Source organism: Oratosquilla oratoria, chromosome 12 (genome assembly GCF_046742065.1).
Source record: "Oratosquilla oratoria isolate Oo_2021 chromosome 12, ASM4674206v1, whole genome shotgun sequence".
NCBI lineage: Eukaryota > Metazoa > Arthropoda > Malacostraca > Stomatopoda > Squillidae > Oratosquilla > Oratosquilla oratoria.
Window position 1 is genome coordinate 11,924,661 of NC_134788.1, and position 24,040 is coordinate 11,948,700.

The 24,040-nt window shown below is 38.4% G+C and overlaps 2 protein-coding genes across 4 annotated transcripts in view; both read left to right on the forward strand.

Annotated features, from left to right (window-relative positions):
- Window positions 1-15,718, forward strand: part of LOC143030966 (uncharacterized) — a 30,455-nt gene extending 14,737 nt beyond the window's left edge. For 2 of the 3 annotated variants that reach the window (XM_076194268.1, XM_076194267.1), the window contains exons 2-4: window positions 11,769-13,784; window positions 14,267-14,445; window positions 14,741-15,718. In XM_076194268.1, coding sequence (XP_076050383.1) covers window positions 11,870-13,015 — 1,146 coding nt within the window. In that variant the 5' untranslated portion in view covers window positions 11,769-11,869 and the 3' untranslated portion in view covers window positions 13,016-13,784; window positions 14,267-14,445; window positions 14,741-15,718. The remainder of the gene's footprint in view (window positions 1-11,768; window positions 13,785-14,266; window positions 14,446-14,740) is intronic. The other variant, XR_012966957.1, reaches the window with a different exon arrangement.
- The window catches only part of LOC143030971 (uncharacterized), a 205,277-nt gene that overhangs the window by 85,566 nt on the left and 95,671 nt on the right, over window positions 1-24,040 (forward strand). The gene's annotated exons all lie outside the window — the stretch shown is intronic.

Below are 24,040 nucleotides of genomic sequence, written 5' to 3' on the forward strand. Positions count from 1 at the left end.
CATGTCCTACACTGTTGGGTGGTAGTGGGCCTTTTAATTTTGTTTCTACAATTCCCATTATGTCTGGTTCTTTTTCTTTCAAATAATCATTCAGCTCATTCAATCTTGTTATTAATCCATCTATATTTGTGTAAGACACTCTTAGTTTTCTGCCACTTCCATTGTGTTCTCTGTTTCCCTTATGTTTTTCTTTTGTATGTCGAACTTCCTTAGTTTCAGGTTCACTACTCTCCAATAGAATCTCTCTTTCTCTGACTCCGTTCTGTTCTCGTTTTTTGCCTTAGCTTCCAGTCTTTTCTGCTTTTCTTCCTCTCTTTCCTCTTTATTCATTTATCTTTTTATCCATATCTTTTTGTATTGTTCACTTGTTGCTAGTTTCCCTGTTTTGGATAAGATATTCTCTGCCGTTGTTTGTGACTTGAATTTAATCTTAATTGGTCTGGTCTTGTCTGTGCTATACTTTCCGAGTCTAAATTTCTCTTCGATTTTTTTCATAATTTCTGGTTCATCTTCCTGAACTGATTCTAGTAATTGGCTTACTTTTTCATTTTCCTCTTTGATTCTTGTGGTTCTATCTGGGTTATGTTTCTCTTCCATTCCTAATATAATTATACATTTCTTTTTGTCTGCTAAGTCTCTTACTATATTCTCCTTCTGTCTCATCACTTTAATAACTGAGTTTTCAGTTTGTTCATTCATTTGCTGTCTGATTATGTCAGTGAATGCAACCTTGCTATTTTCATGAATTTTTTCCAACCCTCCTTGTTCTCCATATTATTCTCCTTTAAGACTTTATTCTCATCTTTTACTTCTTTTAACTGTTGTTTTAATTCTTCAATTTCCTTAGTTAAGTTTTTGTTCGCCCTCTCTAGTTCTTCTAATTTTTCAATTCTTCGTATCATACTGTCAACATTACCGAACCTACGCTCCAAGTCCTCGTTCATCTTATCGACCTTCTCTTCTAGTCTTGTCAGTCGGGGGGGGGGGGTGTTGTGTCCCCCCCACCCTCTTTAAATCCCTTGAAAATATTCTCATCACTTTCTACTGTATTGCTCCTATCTATACCTCTAATCTTCACATTCCTATTAGACATGTCGTCATCATCCAGCTCGTCTTGCGGTCGTTTGTCCACCTTTCGGCGGCCCGTCAGGGCCAATTCCTCCACCTCCTCATTACCTTCCATTTCCCCAGGAATCCCTCCCCCTCTCCTCTTTCCTTACTTTCCCACTACCCCACGAGCAATTTCCCCCCACCCTGCAAATACAAAAAGGCACTTCTCTTTGCGTTGGGATCCACAATCTGCACTTTTCTTCAGAACGTTCTTCAAGCCGTCCGTTCGTTGAAAGTGTGTGTGTGTGTGTGTGTATTTACCTAGTTGTACCTAGTTGTATTTTACGGGAAGGGGAGCTATGCTCGTGGGGTCCCGTCTTCATATCTCATTTTATCTAAACTATTTTTAAATTCATGTATTGTTTTTGCACACACCACTTTCTCATCTAACTTGTTCCAACTGTCTATTGCTCTGTGAGGAAAGCTGTTCTTTTTAAAATCTCTTCTATAGCTGTCTTTTTTTATTTTCTTTCCGTGTCCTCTTGTATTTCTGTCATCCCATTTTATCAGATTCTCTCTATCAGTAATTTCTATGCCTTTCATGATTCTGTAAATAGCTATCAAATCTCCTCTCTCTCTTCTTTGCTCTAGTGTCTGTAGTTTAAGTTTTTGTAGTCTCTCTTCATATGATAGTTTTGAGAGTGTTGGTGCCAGTTTTGTAATTGCTCTTTGTATTCTTTCAAGTTTTTTTATACATTTTTTTGTACTTGGTGACCATATCGTTGCTGCATATTCCAATCTTGGTCTTATCAGGGTGATTAGGATTTTCCTCACCATTTCTTCATCCAGGTATGTAAATGCCACTTTGATTGTTCTTATTAAATTATAAGTTTCTCCAAAAATCTTATTTATATGTTTCTCAGGTGACATATTATTCATAACAATGACTCCCAGGTCCTTCTCATTTTCTACTTTTTTTATTCCTTCTTTTCCCAAATTATATGATCCTGTTATTCTGTTTTTGCTTTTTCCAAATTCCATTATACTACACTTTTTTGTATTGAACTCCATCTCCCACTTCCTACTCCATTCTTGTACTTTATTTAGATCTCTCTGTAGTGATTCACAATCTTCTTCAGTTTTCACTCTTTTCAGTAATTTTGCATCATCTGCAAAGAAGCTCATATAGCTTTCAATTCCTTCATCCATATCATTAATATATATAGCAAACATTATTGGGGCCAGAACTGTTCCCTGCGGGACACCGCTTATTACTTCATTCCATTTTGAGTGCTGATCTCTTATCACTACTCTCATTTTTCTTTCTTGCAAAAAGTCTTCCATCCAATTTAGCAATTTACCTTGTATTCCTCCTTCATATTCTAATTTCTTAAGCAACTTCTTATGTGGTACTTTGTCAAAAGCTTTTTTTAGGTCTAGAAATGCACAATCAGCCCATCCATCTCTTTCTTGTATTATATCTATTAGCCTTGAATAGAAACATATTAAATTGGTGACGCATGATCGTCCTTGTCTGAATCCAAATTGCCTTGGATTTAGTACGTTGTTTTTTTCCAAGTATTTTACCCATCTACTTTTGATAATTCTTTCACATATTTTTGCTATTGTACTTGTTAGAGAGACTGGTCTATAGTTGGTAGGTTCTTCTTTATTTCCTCCTTTATATATAGGTACTATATTTGCTTTTTTCCAATCTTCTGGAACTTTTCCTTCTTTTAAGGAACTGCTTATTATGCTATGTATTTTGTCTGCCAGTTCATTCCTGCATTCTTTCAGAATCCAGTTTGCTATTTCATCTGGCCCATGCGATTTTCTGACATCAAAATTACCCAAGTGTGTCAATATTTCATTCTTTGTTACTTCTATTTCTTCCATAGGGGGGACTTTTTCCTTCCACTCAATCTCTTCAGGTTGTATATTTTCCCTTGTAAACACTGATTTAAAATGTTTGTTCATAATTTCTGCCATTTCCATTTCCTCAGTGTATTCAACTCCTCCTTGTCTTAATTTCTCTAAGTCTTGTTTGTTTTTCAGTTTATTGTTTACAAATCTGTAGAATAGTTTTGGTTGATCTTTACACTTTTCTATAACATCTTTTTCATATTTTCTTTTTTTCTCTCTGCACTTTTGTACATATTCATTTCTATAACCAGTATATATTTTCCATTTTTCAGGTCTTCTGTCTTTTTTCCATCTGTTCCAGGCTTTGTCTCTTTTGTCCTTTAACTCCCTACAACTTTTGTTGTACCAGCATTTTACATATTCTTTTTCTTGTTTTTGTCTTGGGACATACTTTTCCACTCCTTTTTTGTAAATTTTTGTCAAAATATTCCATTTCTCTTCCACTGTTGTTTCTTCTTTGTATATTTCTTCCCAGTTTTCTTGTTGGAAGAATTCTCTTATTTTATCAAAGTTTGTTTTTTCATACATCATTCTTCCTTTTCTATATTGTTCATTTCTTTTCATATATTTTTCTTCATTAAGTTCCAGTTCAATCAATATGTGGTCACTTTTACCTATTGGTGTTTTATATTCAATCTTGTCCACTATTCTAGGTTCAGATGTAATTATTAAGTCTAGCCTCGATGGTTCTTCTTCATTTCTATACCTAGTGTTCTCTTGTATCCATTGTGTCATTGAATGGTCAGTAATCATCTCAAGTAGAGCATTTCCCCATGAGTCATCACCACTCTTTACTGTCATTTCTTCCCAGCAGATTTCTTTGCAATTAAAGTCGCCCATCATAACTATTCTTCCTCCGTCTTCCATTATTTTAGTTAATGCTATCTTTGTGTCCTCTAACATACTTTTATGTTCACTCTCCTCCCATGAGGCTGTTTTCGGAGGCACATAATTGATCACAAATTTTCTGCTCTTCTTATCTCGGTCTTCCACTTCTATCATAATCATCTCTACTGTATTCTTTCCATATATGACACCTTTCACGTTTATATCCTTCTTAGTCAGGAACATAACTCCACCCCCTTGTTTTTTCTCTCTGTTTCTAATCCAATAATTGTATGTATCATGTCCTACACTGTTGGGTGGTAGTGGGCCTTTTAATTTTGTTTCTACAATTCCCATTATGTCCGGTTCTTTTTCTTTCAAATAATCATTCAGTTCATTCAATCCTGTTATCAATCCATCTATATTTGTGTAAGACACTCTTAGTTTTCTGCCACTTCCATTGTATTCTCTGTTTCCCTTATGTTTTTCTTTAGTATGTCGAACTGCTTTATTTTCATGTTCACTACTCTCCAATAGAATCTCTCTTTCTCTGACTCCGTTCTTTCCTCGTTTTTTGCCTTAGCTTCAATTCTTTTCTGCTTTTCTGCCTCTCTTTCCTCCTTATTCATTTCTCTTTTTATCCATACCTTTTTATATTGATCATTTGTTGCTAGTTTCCCTGTCTTGGATAGAATTTTCTCTGCTGTTGTTTGTGACCTGAATTTAATCTTAATTGGTCTGGTCTTATCTGTACTATATTTTCCGAGTCTGAATTTTTCCTCAATTTCCTTTATAATTTCTGGTTCATCTTCCTGGACTAATTTTAATAAACTGCTTACTCTTTCATTTTCCTCCTTGATTCTTGCAGTTCTATCTGGGTTATGTTTCTCTTCCATTCCTAATATAATTATACATTTCTTTTTGTCAGCTAATTCTCTTACTATATTCTCCTTCTGTCTCATCACTTTAATAACTGAGTCTTCATTATGTTCTTTCAATTGCTGTTTGACTATGTCAGTGAATGAAACCTTATTCCCTTCTTGAGTTATTCTCCAATTTTTAGCTTCTGTAGCTAGTTTCTCTCTGTTTTCATTACTATTCTTCTTCAATTTCTCATTCTCCTCCTTTACATTTCCTAACTGTCTTTTTAGGTCCTCTATTTCTTCAGTTAAGTTTCTGTTAGCCTTCTCTAGTTGTTCCAACCTTTCAATTCTTTGAAAAATGGAGTCTACGTTACCTAACTTACGCTCCAAGTCCTCGATCACCTTATCAACTCTCTCCTCTAGTCTTATCAGTCGGGGGGGGGGGGGTTGTGTCCCCCCCACCCTCTTTAAATCCCTGGAACATATTCTCGTCACTTTCTTCTGTATTGCTCCTCTCTATACTTCTAATCTTTACATTTTTATTAGACATTTGATCCTCGCTAAGTCTTTTGTTTACCTTCCGCTTGTCTGGCTGGTCAAAGTCTACTCCCTCCTCATTTCCTTCCATTTCCCTCAGTAATCCCTCCCCTTTTCCTCTTTCCCTACGTTCCCACTACTCCACGAGCAATTTCCCCCCCACCCTGCAAAAACACTAGGCACTTCTCTTTGCGTTGAGATCCACAGACTTCACTTTTCTTCAGAACGTCTTCTAAGCCGTCCATTCGTTGAAGTGTGTGTGTGTGTGTGTGTGTGTGTGTGTGTGTGTGTGTGTGTGTGTGTATTACCTAGTTGTATTTACCTAGTTGTATTTTACGGGAAGGGGAGCTATGCTCGTGGGGTCCCGTCCTCATATCTCATTTTATCTAAACTATTTTGTGTGTGTGTGTGTGTGCATACTGTATACAGATAATAGAATGGAGGTATAATGTAAAAAGTTTACTTACATAACACGTAATGGAATCAGAAAGATACATAACTTGATTGATGTTGATTAAGATTAATTATCTATGCAGTACAATAAATCACTTGATGAAGATGCAATGTACTGTACAACAAAGCAGAGCATTTACAGCTCTTTTGAAGGCACCTATTCAGCAGGTGCTTCTTCAGGAAACCTATTTTTGCTGAGTACAGTTTATTTACATCATGATAGGTATTAGTTGTTCCCTAGAGTGTCAAGCCAAGCAGTCCCATCTCCCTGAGGAACACTATGGCTGGAACAGGGTTTTCCCATAAATCCTTTATAGTGTATTTTGTGTTGTTGGTATTCATGATTGTATACAGTGTAGTTTTTCATAATGTGTTGTCTAGTATGGGGTGAAGTGGTACATCCTGGACAATTATCTGCAATGCTGTCATCTAGCCTCTTGTGGTAAATTAGAAGGGATAAATGGTGTCTGCACTGCAGTCTGGCCTGGTGGACTCTGTCCTCTTGTGGGGAGAAAGGATTTGGAGGGATGGGTATTAAAGGGTCTAGCAACAAATTCTGGTAATGAATTGCTGCATACCAGATTTTGTTGTTGAAAATGTGTCTATATTGATTTTCTATCCTTAGTATGGGTTTTTGATTGGGAATCTGTGTGAATATGGACTTCTGCAATATGGGCTTGTGTGTTTGGGGAGCCTGTGATGTTGCTAAGGGTTTTGCTGATGGTATAGAAGAGGATTTTGTTGAAGGTGCAATGGAATGCATTGCTAAAGATGAGGTGGAGGGATTTGTTGATGATACAGTGTAATTTTACAAAATAGAGAACTTGTTCTGAACTGTAAAAGCAGAAACAGGATTCTCATAGGAGTGAGGGATGGGGGGGGGGGGTTAGTGATTGAGAAATGTGGGAAGGTGCCCCAACTCCATTTGATGGAATGGAGGGATAAGACATGTCTTTGCCCCACCTTCCATCCATCTAAATTGAAGTACTTGCTTGGCACCACCAAGACTAGCCAGTTGAAGAATGTCTTGTTCAAGACAGTACTCTTTGCATTGTTGAGAATGTATTAAGTGAGCTTCTCTGATATGGAAACAATGAAGTTCTGATTCACAATCAAGAGTAGGGTGTGAGTCAAGGACAGAGCAATGACCACATTGGGGACCATTTGTACAGGTCTTTCTTCCGTGGTGAAACTCATAACACTGTAACACTGTAAAAGACAGTTGATGAAAGCTTCTATTGGGAGAGAAAGAGGACCAGTATTGACTAATGCAGGGAGATATGGATCATAAGATGTGAGCATGAGCATGCTACTATTTTCTCTTGTTTTTGTCACTCCATGGACATTGTCAGGGCATAATTGATATTTCTGAGAATTTGTGTAGGTCTTGGTTGTAGACATGTGCTTTGCAGTAATTGAATGTTTAGTGTGGTGTGATGGATTCGAAAATTCCATCTGAAGGGCAAGTTTCCCAACCAGTACCCCAATGTCTAGGTCTTTTAATGTGCATGGATGTGGTACAAATGAGAATAAAAGCCCCCCAAAAAAAGGATGAGATAGGCAGCATGTTTGTGAGAAAAAAGATGGATGTATTGGCATTGAGTAAAAGTAAGTTGAAAGGGAGGGGCAAGTTTTAGTTTTGGATTGTAGTTGGGGGGATCTCAGGAGTGAAAAGAGGACAAGGGAGAGAAAGGGTAGCTATACTAGTAAGTGAAGAGATAGGTAAGTGTGTGATGAAGTGAAAGGAGGTTTCTTTAAGGTTAATGTGGATGAAGGTGAAACTGGGAAGGGAAATGTGGGTTTTTGTAAGTGAGAAGAGTGTAGAGGAAAGGGAAGCTTTTTGGTTCAATTTAAATGACTGCATAGAGGATTTGGAGAGAAATGTCAATGTAGTGATATTGGAAGACCTTAATGTTAGGGTAGGAAATGAACCAATAGACAGAATGGTTGGAAAATGTGGAGTTCCAGGAAAAAATTGTAGTGGAGAGTTAATGGTGGAGATGTGTCTAGAAAGACAGTTGATGATAGCAAATACAGTGTTTATGAAGAAAGTCAAGCATAAGTACACATGGGAGAGGGTGGTGGATGGAAGGGCGGTAGATAGAGCCTTAGTGAACTATACTGTACAGTGGTAACCAGGAGAATAGTAGGAAGAGTTAAGGATGTACATGTTCTAAGAGGAGAGAGTGGTGGAATATCAGATAATTTTTTGGTTGAAGGTAAGTTGAGAGTGGAGGATAGATGGAGAAAGAGGGAAAGGACAGAAGGTAGGGGGGTGCTTAAAGTGAACTGCTTAAATGAAAAAGAAAAGTAGGAGTACAAAATTCCAAGAGAGGGGTGGGAAGGAGTGAAGGATAGAATAGAACTAGGAGTGGAGGAGGAATGGAGATGGTTCAAGAAGGGAATCACAAAGTGTGCAAAGATGGTGTGTGGAACAAGGAGGACAGGAGGAAATAGAAGGAAGGGTACTGAGTGGTGGGATGAGGAAACAAAGTAGTTTGTAGAAGAGAAGAATTGAGCATTCACAGATTGGTTACAAAATAGGACGAGGGAAGCATATGAGAGGTACAAAGAAAAGAGAAGTAAAGCATAAAGGATGCAAAGGAGGGCAGATATGAAATGGGGTAAGAATATGACAGAAAATTTTGAAAGTAAAAAAAAAAAAGATGTTTCGGAAAGAAATTAAGAGAGGAGGAGGAGGCAAATCAAGTAGAGAAGAAAAGATAAAAGGTAAAAGGACAGGTAAGGGTTGCATTGATTACATTTTTGTGGGAAGACTTATATGTAAGAAAGTTTTAGGAAAAGGTAAGGATGTTTTTGGGGCCTTTATGGATTTGGAAAAGGCTTATGACAGGGTAGACAAGAAGGCACTGCAGGAGGTATTGGAGATATATGGGATAGGAGGAAAGCTGTTAAGAATAGTCAAGAGTTTTTACGAGAGAAGTAGAGCTTGTGTTAAAATCAGAAATGGAAAGAGTGAGTAGTTTTAGATAAAGGTGGGACTTCAGTGGGGATGTGTTATGTTGCCTTGGCTGTTCAATATATAAATGAATGGGGTGGTGTGAGAGGTAAATGCAAGGGTAATGGATCTGGGATTGGAGATGGTTAAAGAGAATGGAGAAAAGTAGGAGATAAGCCAGTTGTTGTTTGCTGATGACACTGCACTTTTGGCAGCATCAGAGGAGGGATTGAGGGAGTTAGTGACCAAGTTTGGGAAGGATTGCAAAAAAAGCAGTTGAAGATAAATGTGTGTAAAAGTAAGGTGATGAGATGTACAAAGGAGAAAGTGGCAGCAGACTGGAAGTGAGTATTAAAGAAGAGAGACTGGAGGAAGTGGATAGTTTTAGATACTTGGGTGCGAATATGGCAGGAAAGGGAGGAGTGGAGGTGGAGGTAGAATGTAGATTGAGAGAAGCAATTAGATATCTTGGCTTAAAAAGTGTAATGAGAAATAGACTTGTATGAATGGATGCTAAGAGGAGATTGTATGAAGGAGTGATTGTGCTGACAGCACTTTATGGGGCAGAAACATGGAATATAAGAGAGGAATATGAATGTATTTGAGATGAGGTGCCTGAGAAATATGATAGGGGTTACTAGGCTGGATAGAGTGAGAAATGAGGAGGTGAGGAGAACAGAGTTGGAAAGGGTTTGGGAGATAGGGTTGATGAAAGAGTATTGGGATGGTTTGGACACATGGAAAGAATGAATGAAGAAAGATTAGTAAAAGAGGCATGGAAGGTAGAGGTAGAAGGAGTGAATGTAAAGGGGTGATCAAGGATGAGATGGATGGATGGGGTAAAAGGGGTATTGGGAAAGAGAGGAATGTCTGTTAAAGAAGAATGGAAGATAGGGGTGAATGGATAATGGTTATGTATGGATGATGTTGTGATGCATGAAAGGGAGTGGGTGGAGGATGGGGGTGAGGGAATATGTGTGAAAAATAAACTGACACATCCTGAAGGGATTTCTGAACCATCTTCTCCATTTCTGCATGAGGGAACAGAGGGGGGTCACCGATTTAATGAAGTGGCCTTGCTGTGGATGTCCTGTGTCATCGAGGAGGAGCCAAGATAAGAGGGAAGGAAGATGGTGGATGGGAGTGGAGTACGTGAGGATGGACTGGGTGGGAGTGGATTTTATGCCTTTGTTTTCTAGCTATCTTCCTTGTGAAGGGGAAAAAGCCTTTGGTATATGCATGTATGTATTATCATACATGTGTCACAATTGGTAAGGGAGTCACAGGCTTCCTGGAAGATGACTGGGTTTGTGTATGTAATGCCTCTATGTGCTGTAGGTTGAAAATGTCATAGGACTAATTCTCACATTATACATTGTCTTGTTGCTATTTTCACATTTACTGAGATTGCACTTCTGATAACAGTTCCTTCCTGATTACATCATGATTGTTGAAGTTGTTTTTGTAGGTATATGCAATATTTTTTTTTCATAGACAAAGAGGTATTTTACTTAATGTGACAAGAAAAAATATGGAAATTTCCTCTACAATATCATTTATATTATTCAGAAATAATAATACAGGTACACCACTTACTTGTGTATCTGAAAGGATGTGACTTGCATCACTTATTTGGGTCAGATGAGATGAACTGAATAAACCTTCGTAGAGTTGGTCGTATTTAGATTTTGGTCTTGTGAGCCCAGACGTGGAATGTTGTGGAATTATGTTGAAATATGACTGCTATGGCCTTCTGGGCTGTTTCCTACTTCCAATTCTCATGACATGATAAAAAAGCCAGAGCTAAATTTTAGTCATTCTGGTTGTATTTACCTAGTTGTATTATACGGGAAGGGAGCTATGCTCGTGGTAACCTGTCTTTGTATCTTTCAGCATCAATTTTCTATTTAAAATCTTGAATGATGTTTGCATGCACTTTTTCTTTGTCTAATTTGTTCCAGGTATCTATCACTCTATGTGGGAAGCTTTTTTTTCAGATCTCTTCTGTAATTATCTTTTTTGAGTTTCTTTTTGTGTCCTCTTGTTTTTCCATTGTCCCATTTCAATAAATCATTCTTCTCTAAGATTTCCATTCCTTTCATAATTCTATAGATAGTAGGTCTCCTCTTTCCCTTCTTTGTTCCAGAGTTGGTAATTCCAGTTTGGACAGTTTTTGTTCATATGTCATTTTGGAAAGAGTTAGTGCCAGTTTTGTTGTTGCTCTTTGTATTCTTTCTATTTTTTTTTTTTTATATTCTTTTTGGTACTGGGTGTCCATAGTGTTACTGTGTACTCAAGTTTTGGTCTTATTAATGCAGTTGAAATATTTTTTATCCTTTCCTTCTCCAAATAGGTAAATGCCACTTTTATTGACCTCAATAAGTTGTAGGTATCTTCGACTATTTTGTTAATATGCTTGTTCGGTGTCATGTCTTTGCTGATCATCACTCCAAGTTCTTTTTCCGAGTTTACTTTTTTGACCTCTTCTTCACCAATTTTATAATCTTTCAATATTCTGATTTTACTTTTTCTAAATTCCATTGGACTACATTTCTTGATATTGAATTTCACTTCCCACTTTTGAGTCCATTTCCAGATCTTGTCCAAGTCTTGTTGTAATGAGTTGCTATCCTCCTCTGTTTATACTTTCTTTTATATTTTTACATTGTCTGCAAAGAAACTCATATAATACTCTACTCCTTCATCCATGTCATTTATGTATATAGCAAATATGATTGGGGCCAGTGCTGATCCCTGTGGGACACCACTTATCATTTCTTCCCATTTTGAGAATTTATATCTAATCATTACTCTCATTTTCCTGCCAGTCAGGAAGTCTTTCATCTATTCCAATAATTTTCTTCTGATGCCACCTATTGACTCTATTTTCCTTACTAATTTCTTGTGTGTTTCTTGTGTGGTGGGGTGAATATGCATGTAGCTATTGGATGGTTTTCAGCATATTTCTAATGTAAAAGTTGAGGGCAATGTATAATAGCACCATATCTGTTAGTATTTCTATCTTATGTTTCATTATGGTAAGTACAAAGGGACTTGAATATTAAATGGTTTGTGTACACAACACTCACAATCCTATTACAGTGTATTACACAATTTCAAAGAGTTAGATGTCAATCTTATAATTATATATTTTCCAGGAAGAGGGTAACTATCACAATTCCTTTGGAAGAGCTATCCATAGAATCCACATGTGTCATGTGATGAAGACGATCTGGTGTGACATCTATGGCACAGCTATATGATGATTCATCTAAGACATCACATGATGACCCACAGAGGAGAGAAGCCTTTCCAGTGTGACCTGTGCAATTTTTCTTTCTCAAGAAAGGGTGATCTCACAAAGCACATGAGAACCCGCACAGGAGAGAAGCCTTTCCAATGTGACCTGTGTGATTCTGCTTTTTCACTAAAGGGTAATCTCACAAGGCACATGAGGACCCACACAGGAGAGAAGCCTTTCCAATGTGACCTGTGTGATTCTGCTTTTTCACACAAGGGTGATCTCACAAAGCATATGAGAACCCACACAGGAGAGAAGCCTTTCCAGTGTGACCTGTGCAATTCTGCTTTCTCAGAACAAGGTAATCTTGCAAAGCATATGAGAACCCACACAGGAGAGAAGCCTTTCCAATGTGACCTGTGTGATTCTGCTTTTTCACAAAAGGGTGATCTCACAAGGCACATGAGGACCCACACAGGAGAGAAGCCTTTCCAGTGTGACCTGTGTGATTTTGCTTTCTCAGAAAAGGGTAATCTCGCAAAGCATATGAGGACCCACACAGGAGAGAAGCCTTTCCAATGTGACCTGTGTGATTCTATTTTCTCAGGAAAGGGTTCTCTCACAAATCATATGAGAACCCACACAGGAGAGAAGCCTTTCCAATGTGACCTGTGTGATTCTGCTTTCTCAAGAAAGGATTCTCTTGCAAAGCACATGAGGACCCATACAGGAGAAAAGCCTTTCCAGTGTGACCTGTGCAATTCTGCTTTCTCACAAAAGGTTTCTCTCACAAACCATATGAGGACCCACACAGGAGAAAAGCCTTTCCAGTGTGACCTATGTGATTCTGTTTTCACAAAAAAGGGTTCTCTCACAAAGCATATGAGAACCCACACAGGAGAGAAGCCTTTCCAATGTGACCTGTGTGATTCTGCTTTTTCACAAAAGTGTGAGCTTGCAAAGCATTTGAGGACCCACACAGGAGAGAGGCCTTTCCAATGTGACCTATGCAATTTTGCTTTCTCAGAAAAGGGTAATCTCACAAAGCATATGAGAACCCACACAGGAGAGAAGCCTTTCCAATGTGACCTGTGCAATGCAGCTTTCTCAAGAAAGAATTATCTCGCAAAGCATATGAGGAGCCACACAGGAGAGGTTTTCTAGTGTGACCTGTGTGACTCTGCTTTTTCACAAAAGGGTTATCCCACACAGCTTATGAAGACAAACACAGGAGAGAAGCCTTTCCAATGTGACCTCTTTGATTCTGGTTTTTCGCAAAAGACTTCTCTCACAAGGTATATGAGGATGGACATTGGAGAGAGCCATTCCTGTGTGATTTGTATGATGAAAAGATCACACTTTACTGACAGCTTGGATTAAGCCAACAGAAAAACAGTTATGCAAGTGCTGCCTACACACTTTGAGTCCAGTGTGGCATTCCCTTGGTTTTACCTGTAAGGTCTTTCATGAGTGAATTAGTTTGTAGTCCATGCATATGAACGACTTGTCATTGATGACAGTATTCGCCTCATCTATTTAACGGTCAAGTAAGAAGATTTTGGATTTCTTTATTTTTTGTTATTTCATGAATAAAAATAACTTAGAAGTTAGAACACTAAAATCTACATTTCTAGCATTTTATAGTCTTGATCTTATCCAAATAGCATTTTCCATCGCTAGGACAACTGATGATGTCAGAGTTGTTGTTTACATTCTTGGACATGGCCAGCGAGCAACACGATAGGGATTTCACATTGAGTGAAGAAGTTTTATTGAATTTGGATTCCCTCATGTGTTCAAGTGTGGGTACAGTACAAGGATACATGTACAAACCAATTTGGATATCCAAACAAGACTCAAGTAAAGAAGAACATGTCGAGAGCAAGGAATCTTCAGAGGATGAACACCCAAAATGAGCAGGGAATAAGGACTGGTGAGTTTGTCAGAATGCATTACTGCATGCACGTTTTACATACATAAATGCACACCAACCACACACCAGACCAGACGCATGATTTCTTTGGTTTGTCATCAAACATGTTGGATGAAGGTTTGAAGGCATGAAATGGTAGGCCTAATACATAGCAGGCATTGATGGGCCTGGCCCTATCTACTAGGCCCCAGCATGTCCATGAGCACTGGTTTTGATTTTATTTTGTTGGAAAAACATCCACACGACCACCAAGCACATGGATAGTTCATCTGTTCATGCAAGGAGGTTAGCATGGTTAGTCCTATGGCATTCATGCCATAGGCCTATGAACAAGCAGAATTTTTTATTATTGAATTTTCTAACATTTGCTCAGCTTCTTTATTCCAGGTAACCTGTAGCTTGCAGAAAAAGTAGCTAACCCCCCCAGGCCCCCATTTCCCATTGCATAGCCTTGCTAAAATTCATGAATTTGACTATTTCAGGTGCAGCTGTGGACATTGTGTCATAGTGAAAGGGCAGAGAGAGCTTGTGTTGCTCTGATTCCAGTGCATCACCCAGCACCCAGGATTTTCATTGTCTACCTGAATCCATATGCTCTTGAATTGACAATGTATAGAATCAATGACAATGGGCTGATTGGAAATGACCAACCTCTGCACAAGTGAGTAGTCCTATACATGTGCATGTAGCATTACAGTATTTCAGTTACATCCATACTGTCCATTGTTGAGTCACTTGCATATAAGTCCAGGTCTTTTAATTTGGATAATATTGCTGAAATTGTGGTACCAGTCATGTTTTGAAGTAAATACTACTAATCTTATACAAAATCATATTCATTCTTAAGATATTATGAAAAATAACAATATATATATTCAGCAGACTGTAAAAATGCCTATTTTTATGAATTTACAGCAAAATGAATGATCATAAATTGGTGCTTTTATTTCTTTCAGGCTGTACATCTTGCCTATCATAATTTAGTGGAGTGGTGTTTGCAACAACTGGCCAAAAGAACTTGCCTGCCCCATCCAGTGTGTGCCAGACCAAATTAGGAAAAAATGGTCTGCACCAGATGGACATTACACTGGATTTAAATACCTTTCAGCCATGACTTTGGTTCAGATTCTTGGAATTATATTCAGAGTACTATTTGTCCTTAGTATATGAAAAAAAAATCCTGTTGGATGATTAAACCTGGACCTTTGTTTCTGGTTGATGTCAGACTTCTCTTGTTTTTCATATTTGAACAGACTGGTTCAGGAACTTTCATAGCGGACTGAAGTTTGGCATCTCTTGCAAGATTGTATGACAGATATTCAGAATGCAACCTCAGTAATTCACCAAGTAAAATTTGTATATATTGTGTAAATAAAAAATGAAGATTTATGTTTTATACATTTCATTTAGTTTGTCATATTATCAGAACAATATCAAATTTTTAGGTATTTTGAATTTATCACATTGCTTCAGTAGGAAGTCCTATGCAGTTTCACAGTTTGGATGCAATATGTAGCACAGTAATGCTTCATACACTCACCATATGTTAGATCAACCTTCTGCGCCTTTGCCACTCATCTGTTTTGGCTATGGGATAAGAAATAGCCCATTGCACCTCTCCATTTTTTTTTTTTTTTTTCTGCTTGCTACATGAATTTTCATTGAAATGAAGGGCAGCATGTAGTAGTCTGAAAATGGAAAATTAATGATGATAATTTTCAATCACCATGCATACATTTACCATTTCCAATATGAATTCATCCCCCTAGTACCATAATGAAATCACATCTCTTGAAGTTACATATGTACTTGCCTTATTTTCATTGCTTTATAAAAAAAAAAAAAAAAAAAAAAAGTGCTGGGACTTGGTAGCAAAGAAGCACACAACCTTGTGATAAGATTCTAGTGCTGATGTTTGCTTTGTTGAATCACTGTTGCAATTTGTGGTGACACAATAAACCATTTTCAAACTAAATACTGCACTTGATAGAACCTTGCTTACTCACGAAATATGACAGATCACCGAACAAGTTGGCTGCACCATGGCACTTTATAATGCATACACATGGCATGCATCAGAATGTAAATATCAAGCTTGATGTCACAGCCTTATGAGAACAGCCAAAGGTCGGCGAAGGAAAAGTTCGTCTGCTACCGATATTTTGATAGGTATTTTTATCACATAGCATAATAATTAGGATTTATTTTTGCATCATTTAATGAAAAAGTGACTAAGCTATACATTTAGCAAATATTCACCAACTCTGAAAACCTTCTCAGTTGACCTTTAAAGCCATTCATTTGCTTGGTTACTGTTTTGATTTAGTTGTAGCCAGTTGGGCTTGACTCATAGTCTAGTTTGGCCAGTTTTCCTCTAGTTGCACCCCAGTTTGTAGTTGCCCCAGTTGCAGTCTAATTTGCAGTTGTCCTAGTTGTTCATTTCCATTTGTACATACATATACCAAAGGCTTTTTTTTTCCTTCACACGGGGGGGGGGGGGTAGCCAAAAAGAAAAAGGCATAGAAATCACTCCCACCCATTTCATTTCCCATATATTCCACTCCCCTCCACCCTCCTCCCTCCCTCCAATCTTGGCACCTCCTGGATGACAGGTCATCCTTACATCCTGTCCACTGCCCTGGGTCAGAAGCAGTGTCGCAAGACACAGCACATCCACAGCAAGGCTGCTTCATAAATTCAGTGACCCCCCTACCTTCCCCTCATGAAGAAAAGGAGAAGAAGGGGGAGAAATCCCTTCAGGCTGCATCAAATTTTTTCTCATACTTTCTCACCCCCCATCCCCCACCCACTCCCCCTCATGCATCACAGCCTCATCCATACACAACCCTTCTCCATTCACCCCTACTGTCCTCTCCTGTCCTTCCTCTACAGACATTCCTCTCTTTTGTAAAGCCCCTTTCACCCCATCCATCCATCTCATCCTAGGACGCCCCCTCATATTCACTCCTTCCACCTCCGCCTTCCACACTTTACTAATCTTTCTTCACTCATTCTTTCCATGTGTCCAAACCATCCTAATACTCTTTCATCAACCCTATCTCCCAGCTCCCTTTCCACCCCTGTTCTCCTCCTCACCTCCTCATTTCTCACTCTAGCCTAGTAACCCCTATCATACTTCTCAGACATTTATCTCAAACACATTAAAACTCCTCTCATCCTCTCTCATGTTACATGTTTCTGCCCCATACATTGTTGTTGACACAATCACTCCTTCATATAAGCTCTTAGCATCCATTCCCAGATGTCTATTTCTCATTACACTTATTAATCCACCAAGGCCTTTACTCACTTTTTTTCAATCTACATTCTACCTCCACCCTCAGTCCTCCCTTTCCTACTGTCACATTCGCATCCCAAGTATCTGAAACTATCCACTTCCTCCAGTTTCTCAACCTTAATGCTCACTTCCAGCCTACTGTCACTCTCTCCCCTTGTACATCTCATCACCTTACTTTTACCCACATTTATCTTTAGCTTCCTTCTTTCACACACCATCTCAAACTGTCACTATCTTCCTCAATCCCTCCTCTGATCCTGCTACAAGTGCAGTATCGTCAGCAAACAACAGCTGGTTCACCTCCCACTTTTCTCCATTTTCTTTAATCATCTCCAGCCCCTGACCCACTACCCTTGCATTCACCTCTCACATCACCCCATCCATGTAAAGATTGAACAGCTAGGGCGACATAACACACCCCTGACGAAGTCCCACCTTTACCTCAAACCGTTCACTCTCTCCATTTCTAATCCTAATGCAAGCTCTACTAATCTCGTAAAAACTCTTGACTGCTCTTAACAGCTTTCCTCCTATCCCATATATCTGCAGTACCTCCCACAGTGCCTTCCTGTCTACTCTGTCGTAAGCCTTTTCCAGAACCATAAAAGCCCAAAAAACATCCTTACCTTTTCCTATAGCTTTCTCACATATTTGTCTTACCACAAAAATCTGATCTACACATCCCCTACCTGTCCTAAACCCACACTGTTCCTCACTAATTACTCCTCTGTTCCTCTCCTAATCCTCTCAGTCAAGACCCTCCCATAAGCCTTCCCAACTACACTCAACAAGCTGATCCCTCTGTAAATACTACACTCACACTTGTCCCCCTTTCCTTTGTAAAGCGAAACTATACAGACACTCCTCCAGTCCTCCGGCACTCAACCCTCTCTTAAACAAACATTAAATAACTTCACCAGCCAGTCCACCATCACTGTACCTCCTTTCTTCAGACATTCTGTATGGCACCCATCCAACCCAGGTGCCTTACCTGCTCTCATCATCTTAACAGCTGCTTTCACTTCATCCTTCCCTATTTCTCCTCCATTTTCCTCACTCATCACTCTCATTTTCTTAGCGTTTCCCACTGCAACCACCTTTCCCTCCCTATCCTCCTTCACATTTAGCAACTCCCTAAAATATTCTGCACACCTTCCTCTCACTGCCTTCTCTTCCATTATCATCTCTCCATCTGCACCTTAACCTTTTCTTCTCTACTTGATTCGCTTCCTCTTCCTCTATTAACTTCCTTCCAAAACATCTTTTTATTTCAAAATTTTCTGTCATACTCTTTCCCCATTTCACATCTGCTCTCCTCTTTGCTTCCTTTATCTTATGCTTAACTTCCTTTCTCTTTACTTTGTACCTCTCATACGATTCCCTCATCCTAATTTGTAGCCAATATATGAATGCCTGCTTCTTCTCTTCTACACCCTTTTCTGTTTCCTCATCCCAACACTTACTACCCTTCCTTCTATTTCCTCCCGCCCTCCTTGTTCCACACACCATCTTTGCCCACCCTATGACTCCCTCCTTGAACCATCCCCATTCCTCCTCCACTCCTAGTTCTACTCTATCCTTTCCTTTCTCCCACCCCTCTCTCAACTTCTTATACTCATTCTCCTTTTTTTTTTCCTCATTTAAGCAGTTCACTCTAAGTACCTCCCTATCTTCTGCCCCTTTCCTCTGATTATCCCTTTGGCCTCCCCTTTAATAGTGCACTGACTGGTTATGCCTTCGAATGAGAGAATGCCCTCAGTTGAACAGGATACTGTTGATATTCGTGGATCCATGTGTCGCATAGGGGTGGCTGGAACCATGCCTGTCCTTAGTCGACAGCACTGAACACGTGGTAGGCGAGGAGAATCGCGCCCAAGGATTTCATTTCTCCGATTTCGTCGATCTTTACGCTTCATCAACTCTCTAGAAGTCTGTCTTCCTGAACACGTAAGTCCCATGTATTGAATCACTGGAGTGGGTTTGGCAATGAACTCCGACTGAACTTGTAGATTCTGATTTCGGGGCACGTCACGAAGCACAGTTCGGGGCACGTCACGATACACATTTCTGGGCACTTCACGAAGCACATTTCTTGTTTCAGTAAGTTTCCGGGACACTCTAAACACGAGTCACTGCAACGTGATTGGCGATGGCCAACGATGAGAACAATATGTTCATGTTGATTTATTGAGAGAGTGTGGCGTGCCTACTCCTCGGACGTGATGCCTACTGCGTGATATTACTGGCACTAAGCATGAGGTCCAGTGTGCTGTTTTCAGTTGGCACTTTTCCAATCGTTATATTGTGAGAGGAATGCGACGCAACGTCAGGGCAGATGTTGAGGCATTTCTAATAGTCTTGTGAGGTAGTTACTAGTTAGGAGAAAGGGAGACATGATCCTAACTAGACTAGTTAAAACTAGCGTAGACGAGAAATGGCAAGCGCGTAGATGGACGGGGGGGAGGGGGAGAGCACAGCGGACCCTCCAACCAAAGCAAATGAGAAACAAAATCAAATGGTGATACATAGGTAAGATATACCAATCATAATCACAAATATAAAACATACAGTATTTCAAACACATAAACATTAAATTAGATGGTCCTTAGTGCATCCCGTAGCCTACCTCCACCAACGTCAGGGTCACAGAATCGAAGATAGTTTTACCCACATGAATGATAGCAGGTGCTAGTTTGTATACAATTTATGATTTTTTTATACAGTGTATAAATGCCAGGGTCGCAAGAAATGATGTAGATTAATACAGGTTCCTTACACATATCCAAACATGCTTCAAAACCTAATAACATGTTTGTTGACCTAAAACCCACCTTTCCTCAATTTTTCATTGGAATCAGTTTATAACTTTTGGAGAAAATTGTTAACAGACCAGCGAACAATCGGTGGCAAAAATGTGATTTCCTTTGTGGACGTAATAGTACACACTTGAAAATGACATTTCCTTAACCCATTCAACTTCGATGACAAGATGTCTTGTCATTTGGTCAAATAAAACAAAAAATCATAAAACACCAAAATGTTTGATCAAACACCAGAAAAATATGACGTCAGTCCTCGCTTCGCTGCGAGCGAAGCGAGGATTGACGTCATATTTTTCTGGTGTTTGATCAAACATTTTGGTGTTTTATGATTTTTTGTTTTATTTGACCAAATGACAAGACATCTTGTCATCGGAGTTGAATGGGTTAACTTGTCACTATGGTGACTTGGATGGGTGTGCACACACATTGCAAAAAAATAAACAAATAAGTAAATAAAAATAAAAATAGAAAAAAAGCCAATTCTAAAATTACAGTACTCCAAACACACACTGAAACATTAAACAAGATGGCGGCCCTTCGTGCATTGCACACCACCAACGTCAGGGACACAAAATTGAAAAAGATAGTTTTGCCCACATTATATATCAAAATTAATAGGAGCAACTTTGTATACACTTTATGATTTTTTTTATACAATCTATACACGCCAGGGTCGCACATACTTTGTACAAAAAAGAAAAGAAAAAAGAAAGAAAAGAAGAATTAAAGTCATCTAGGTGGAAGTTGTTTTTGCATATATATATATATATATATATATATATATATATATATATATATATATGTATGTATATGTGTGTGTGTGTGTGTGTGTGCGCGCGCGCGTGTGTGTGTGTGTGTGCGTGTGTGTGTGTGTGTAATATACGAACGCGCTCTGCTTCGTTAGTTTCTTTTTCCAAGTGGTCTACTTTGCATAAGTGAACACACATTCCCGTGTTCTTATTAGCATATGTATATATATATATATATATATATATATATATATATCTATATATATCTATATATATCTATATATATATATGAGAGTGATATATCTATCAACATATATATATATACATATACATATATATACATATATATATATATATATATATATATATATATATATATATATATATATATACATATATATATATACATACACACAGATATAGACAAACACGTGCGTTGCCACAAAAATGTCCTTGCTGATACGCTCCGACGGGGTATCATCCATTTTAAGGGTGAAGGTGTCCCGCCCTAGAGTGAATGTAATAAACAAAATTCATGTCCGTTATTGTCACGCCCTTGCGTGCGTATGGTAAAAATGGTGTATGTGGTTGTCTGCCTCGTGTTCAGCTGTATGTTGTATATCAATACGAATTAGAATTTGAATTTAAATTATATTGTATTAGTTGTATTGTAATTATATCAAGAATCATGTGATTTTATGTACATTGCGTGGTATGAGAGCGGAGGAGATATATATTCGGAAAGTACGTTTCCGACCTCCGAGCCATTTACGTAATGCGCAGCATTGACGTCATCAGCAAAGGTTATATAAGAGAACATATAATAAGAACATAAGAATGAAGGAGACTGCAAGAGACCACAAAGTACTAGGCAATTTCATGTCTATTTCCACCTGTCATCCAGCCCATCCATAAAGTTGCCTCTCCGTTTCTAAACAACCGATAGTTTCAGCGCACATTGCATGGTTAATAATTAAGTCTATTCCATTCGTTGACCACCCAATTATTAGTAAACCGGTTCTTGCCTATTTCCTTCTTAAATCTAAATTTGTTCCAATTTAAACCCATTACTGCGAGACCTGCCTTGTCTTAATAAGATGACCTTGTTTGCGTCACTCTTGTTAAAGCCTTTGACCCATTTGAACACCTCTATTAGATCACACCCCACCCCCACTATACGTCTTTCCAGAGAGCGTAACTAAGGTGCCTAAGCCTCTCCTCATAAGGTCAATTTCTGAGCCCATGTATCATTTTGGTCATTCTCCTCTGTACTGATTCTAGTGAATTGATGTCCATTCTTTAGGACGGAGACCAAAACTGTACCGCATAGTCAAGGATGGTTCTAACGCTAGATTTTGAAAATTACCTCTACAATTCTATTCGTAACTGTCCTAGCAATGAAACCTAATGCTCTGTTAGCTTTATTCCCGGCGCTAATACGCTGTTTCCTGCATTTAAGGTCAGGACTCACTAGAACTCCCAAGTCTCGCACTCAGTTTTATCTAAAAACGTGTTATCTTAAATATAACTACTTTTGGGGTTGTGTAGCCCTACGTTTAACACGCTGCACTTTGAGATATTGAAGTTCATTTGCCACTTCACCGACCATGTGAACAATTTGTTAAGATCATCCTGCAGAATCACGGTGTCGTCTCCTGGCCTAATTAGGCGTCCTATTTTAGTGTCGTCCGCAAACTTACTAACATCACCATTGATCCCATTGTCCAAGTCGTATTTGTACATAATGAACAGTAAGGGACCACTAGAAACTCTCAATTTGGATTTAACACTATTTGTGGTGATCCACTGTTTTCTGTCATTGATCCAAGCTCTAATCCATTCTAACACTTTCCCTCCTATGCCATGGGCTTTGATTTTATTTAATAGTCTCTCGAGGTGAGGATGGAAATGAGGTGGCCAGACGAGGATTGACGTCATATTTTTCTGGTGTTTGATCAAACATTTTGGTGTTTTATGATTTTTTGTTTTATTTGACCAAATGACAAGAATCTTGTCATCGGAGTTGAATGGGTTAAATTATTATTTTTATTTTTAGGGGGAGGGACCTGTCTGAAAACATTCGTATAAAATGACCTTGCGTATATCAATGCAGTGTGAACTGAAGAGCACAATAACCATTACTTTATTTCTATTATACCTTTATGCTTTTATGCCGTTGGGAAGAACATAACACGAGGGGCCGCAGTGTACGACGAAATCCCATCAAAATTTTGTGTTAGTTTAACATTAATTATCCATGAGTTGAGTTCGGAGACTGTGAAACTTGGGTAATGACGGTAGATATAGCAATCAATCTAGATTCTTCAGGAGTTAGGTTAACTCCAAGTTCAAGTTCTTTTGTAGCTCCTATGGCTCAATTGGTAAGGTGGCGGCTTGGCAACAAGCTAGATCTCGATTCGATTCCCGGGGAGATTGTCGGAAATGATTTGTAACATCTCGCTGTTACTAGCCAGTCACTTCAAGTATTTACAACGGTGTAAGCCCATCAAGGATTCGTGCCAGTTTATCATTGTCCATGAGATGAGTTTAGGGACACGGTCAAAATTAGGTTATATATATATATATATATATATATATATATATATATATAAATATATATATATATATTTATATTTATATATACATATATGTATATATTTATGTATATATATGTACATATATATATACATATGTATATATATATACATATATATACATACATATATATATACTTGTATGTATATCAAAGACTACTATTACACAGGACGTGCGCACCCAGATTCCTGGCTCCGCTAGCGGAGGCCATTGCTTTCTTTGTAACCTAACATTTTATATTGGAGAAATATATCAAAACTAGAAACCTAACATTGTATATAGGACAAATATACCAACTATTGACTTATTCAATTCAAGTTAATATAAATTTTTATAGTGAAATAAAAAACAATTTTTAAGGCACTGTTTGCTTTGAAATGCCAATTTTAGCCGGACTTAACAGGTATTATTGTATGAGGTTAGTGGACAGTTATTTACATTAATCATTATTTACATTTGAGTTGATTGTCTTGAAAAGGAAGACCAATTTGGCTGCCTTCTCATTACCGAGGCGGTTCCTTTATTTTGTGTGTACAAGTCCATAAGAGGAGAAAACTCTTTCAACTCCTGATGATGAGGCTACTGCAGTTAGGAGTTGACGCACTGATAACAGAATATCACTGTCTAACATGGCTGTATGTGAATCCCACCACTCAATAGCTGCCAGGGTCTTGGTCACAGACTCAGTAAACTTGAACGCCTGGGAAGGAGGTGATTTTGCCTGAAACTTCATAATGACAGGAACAAGTGTTGTATATTTCTCATTGGCATACTCCATAGTAATATTCACCT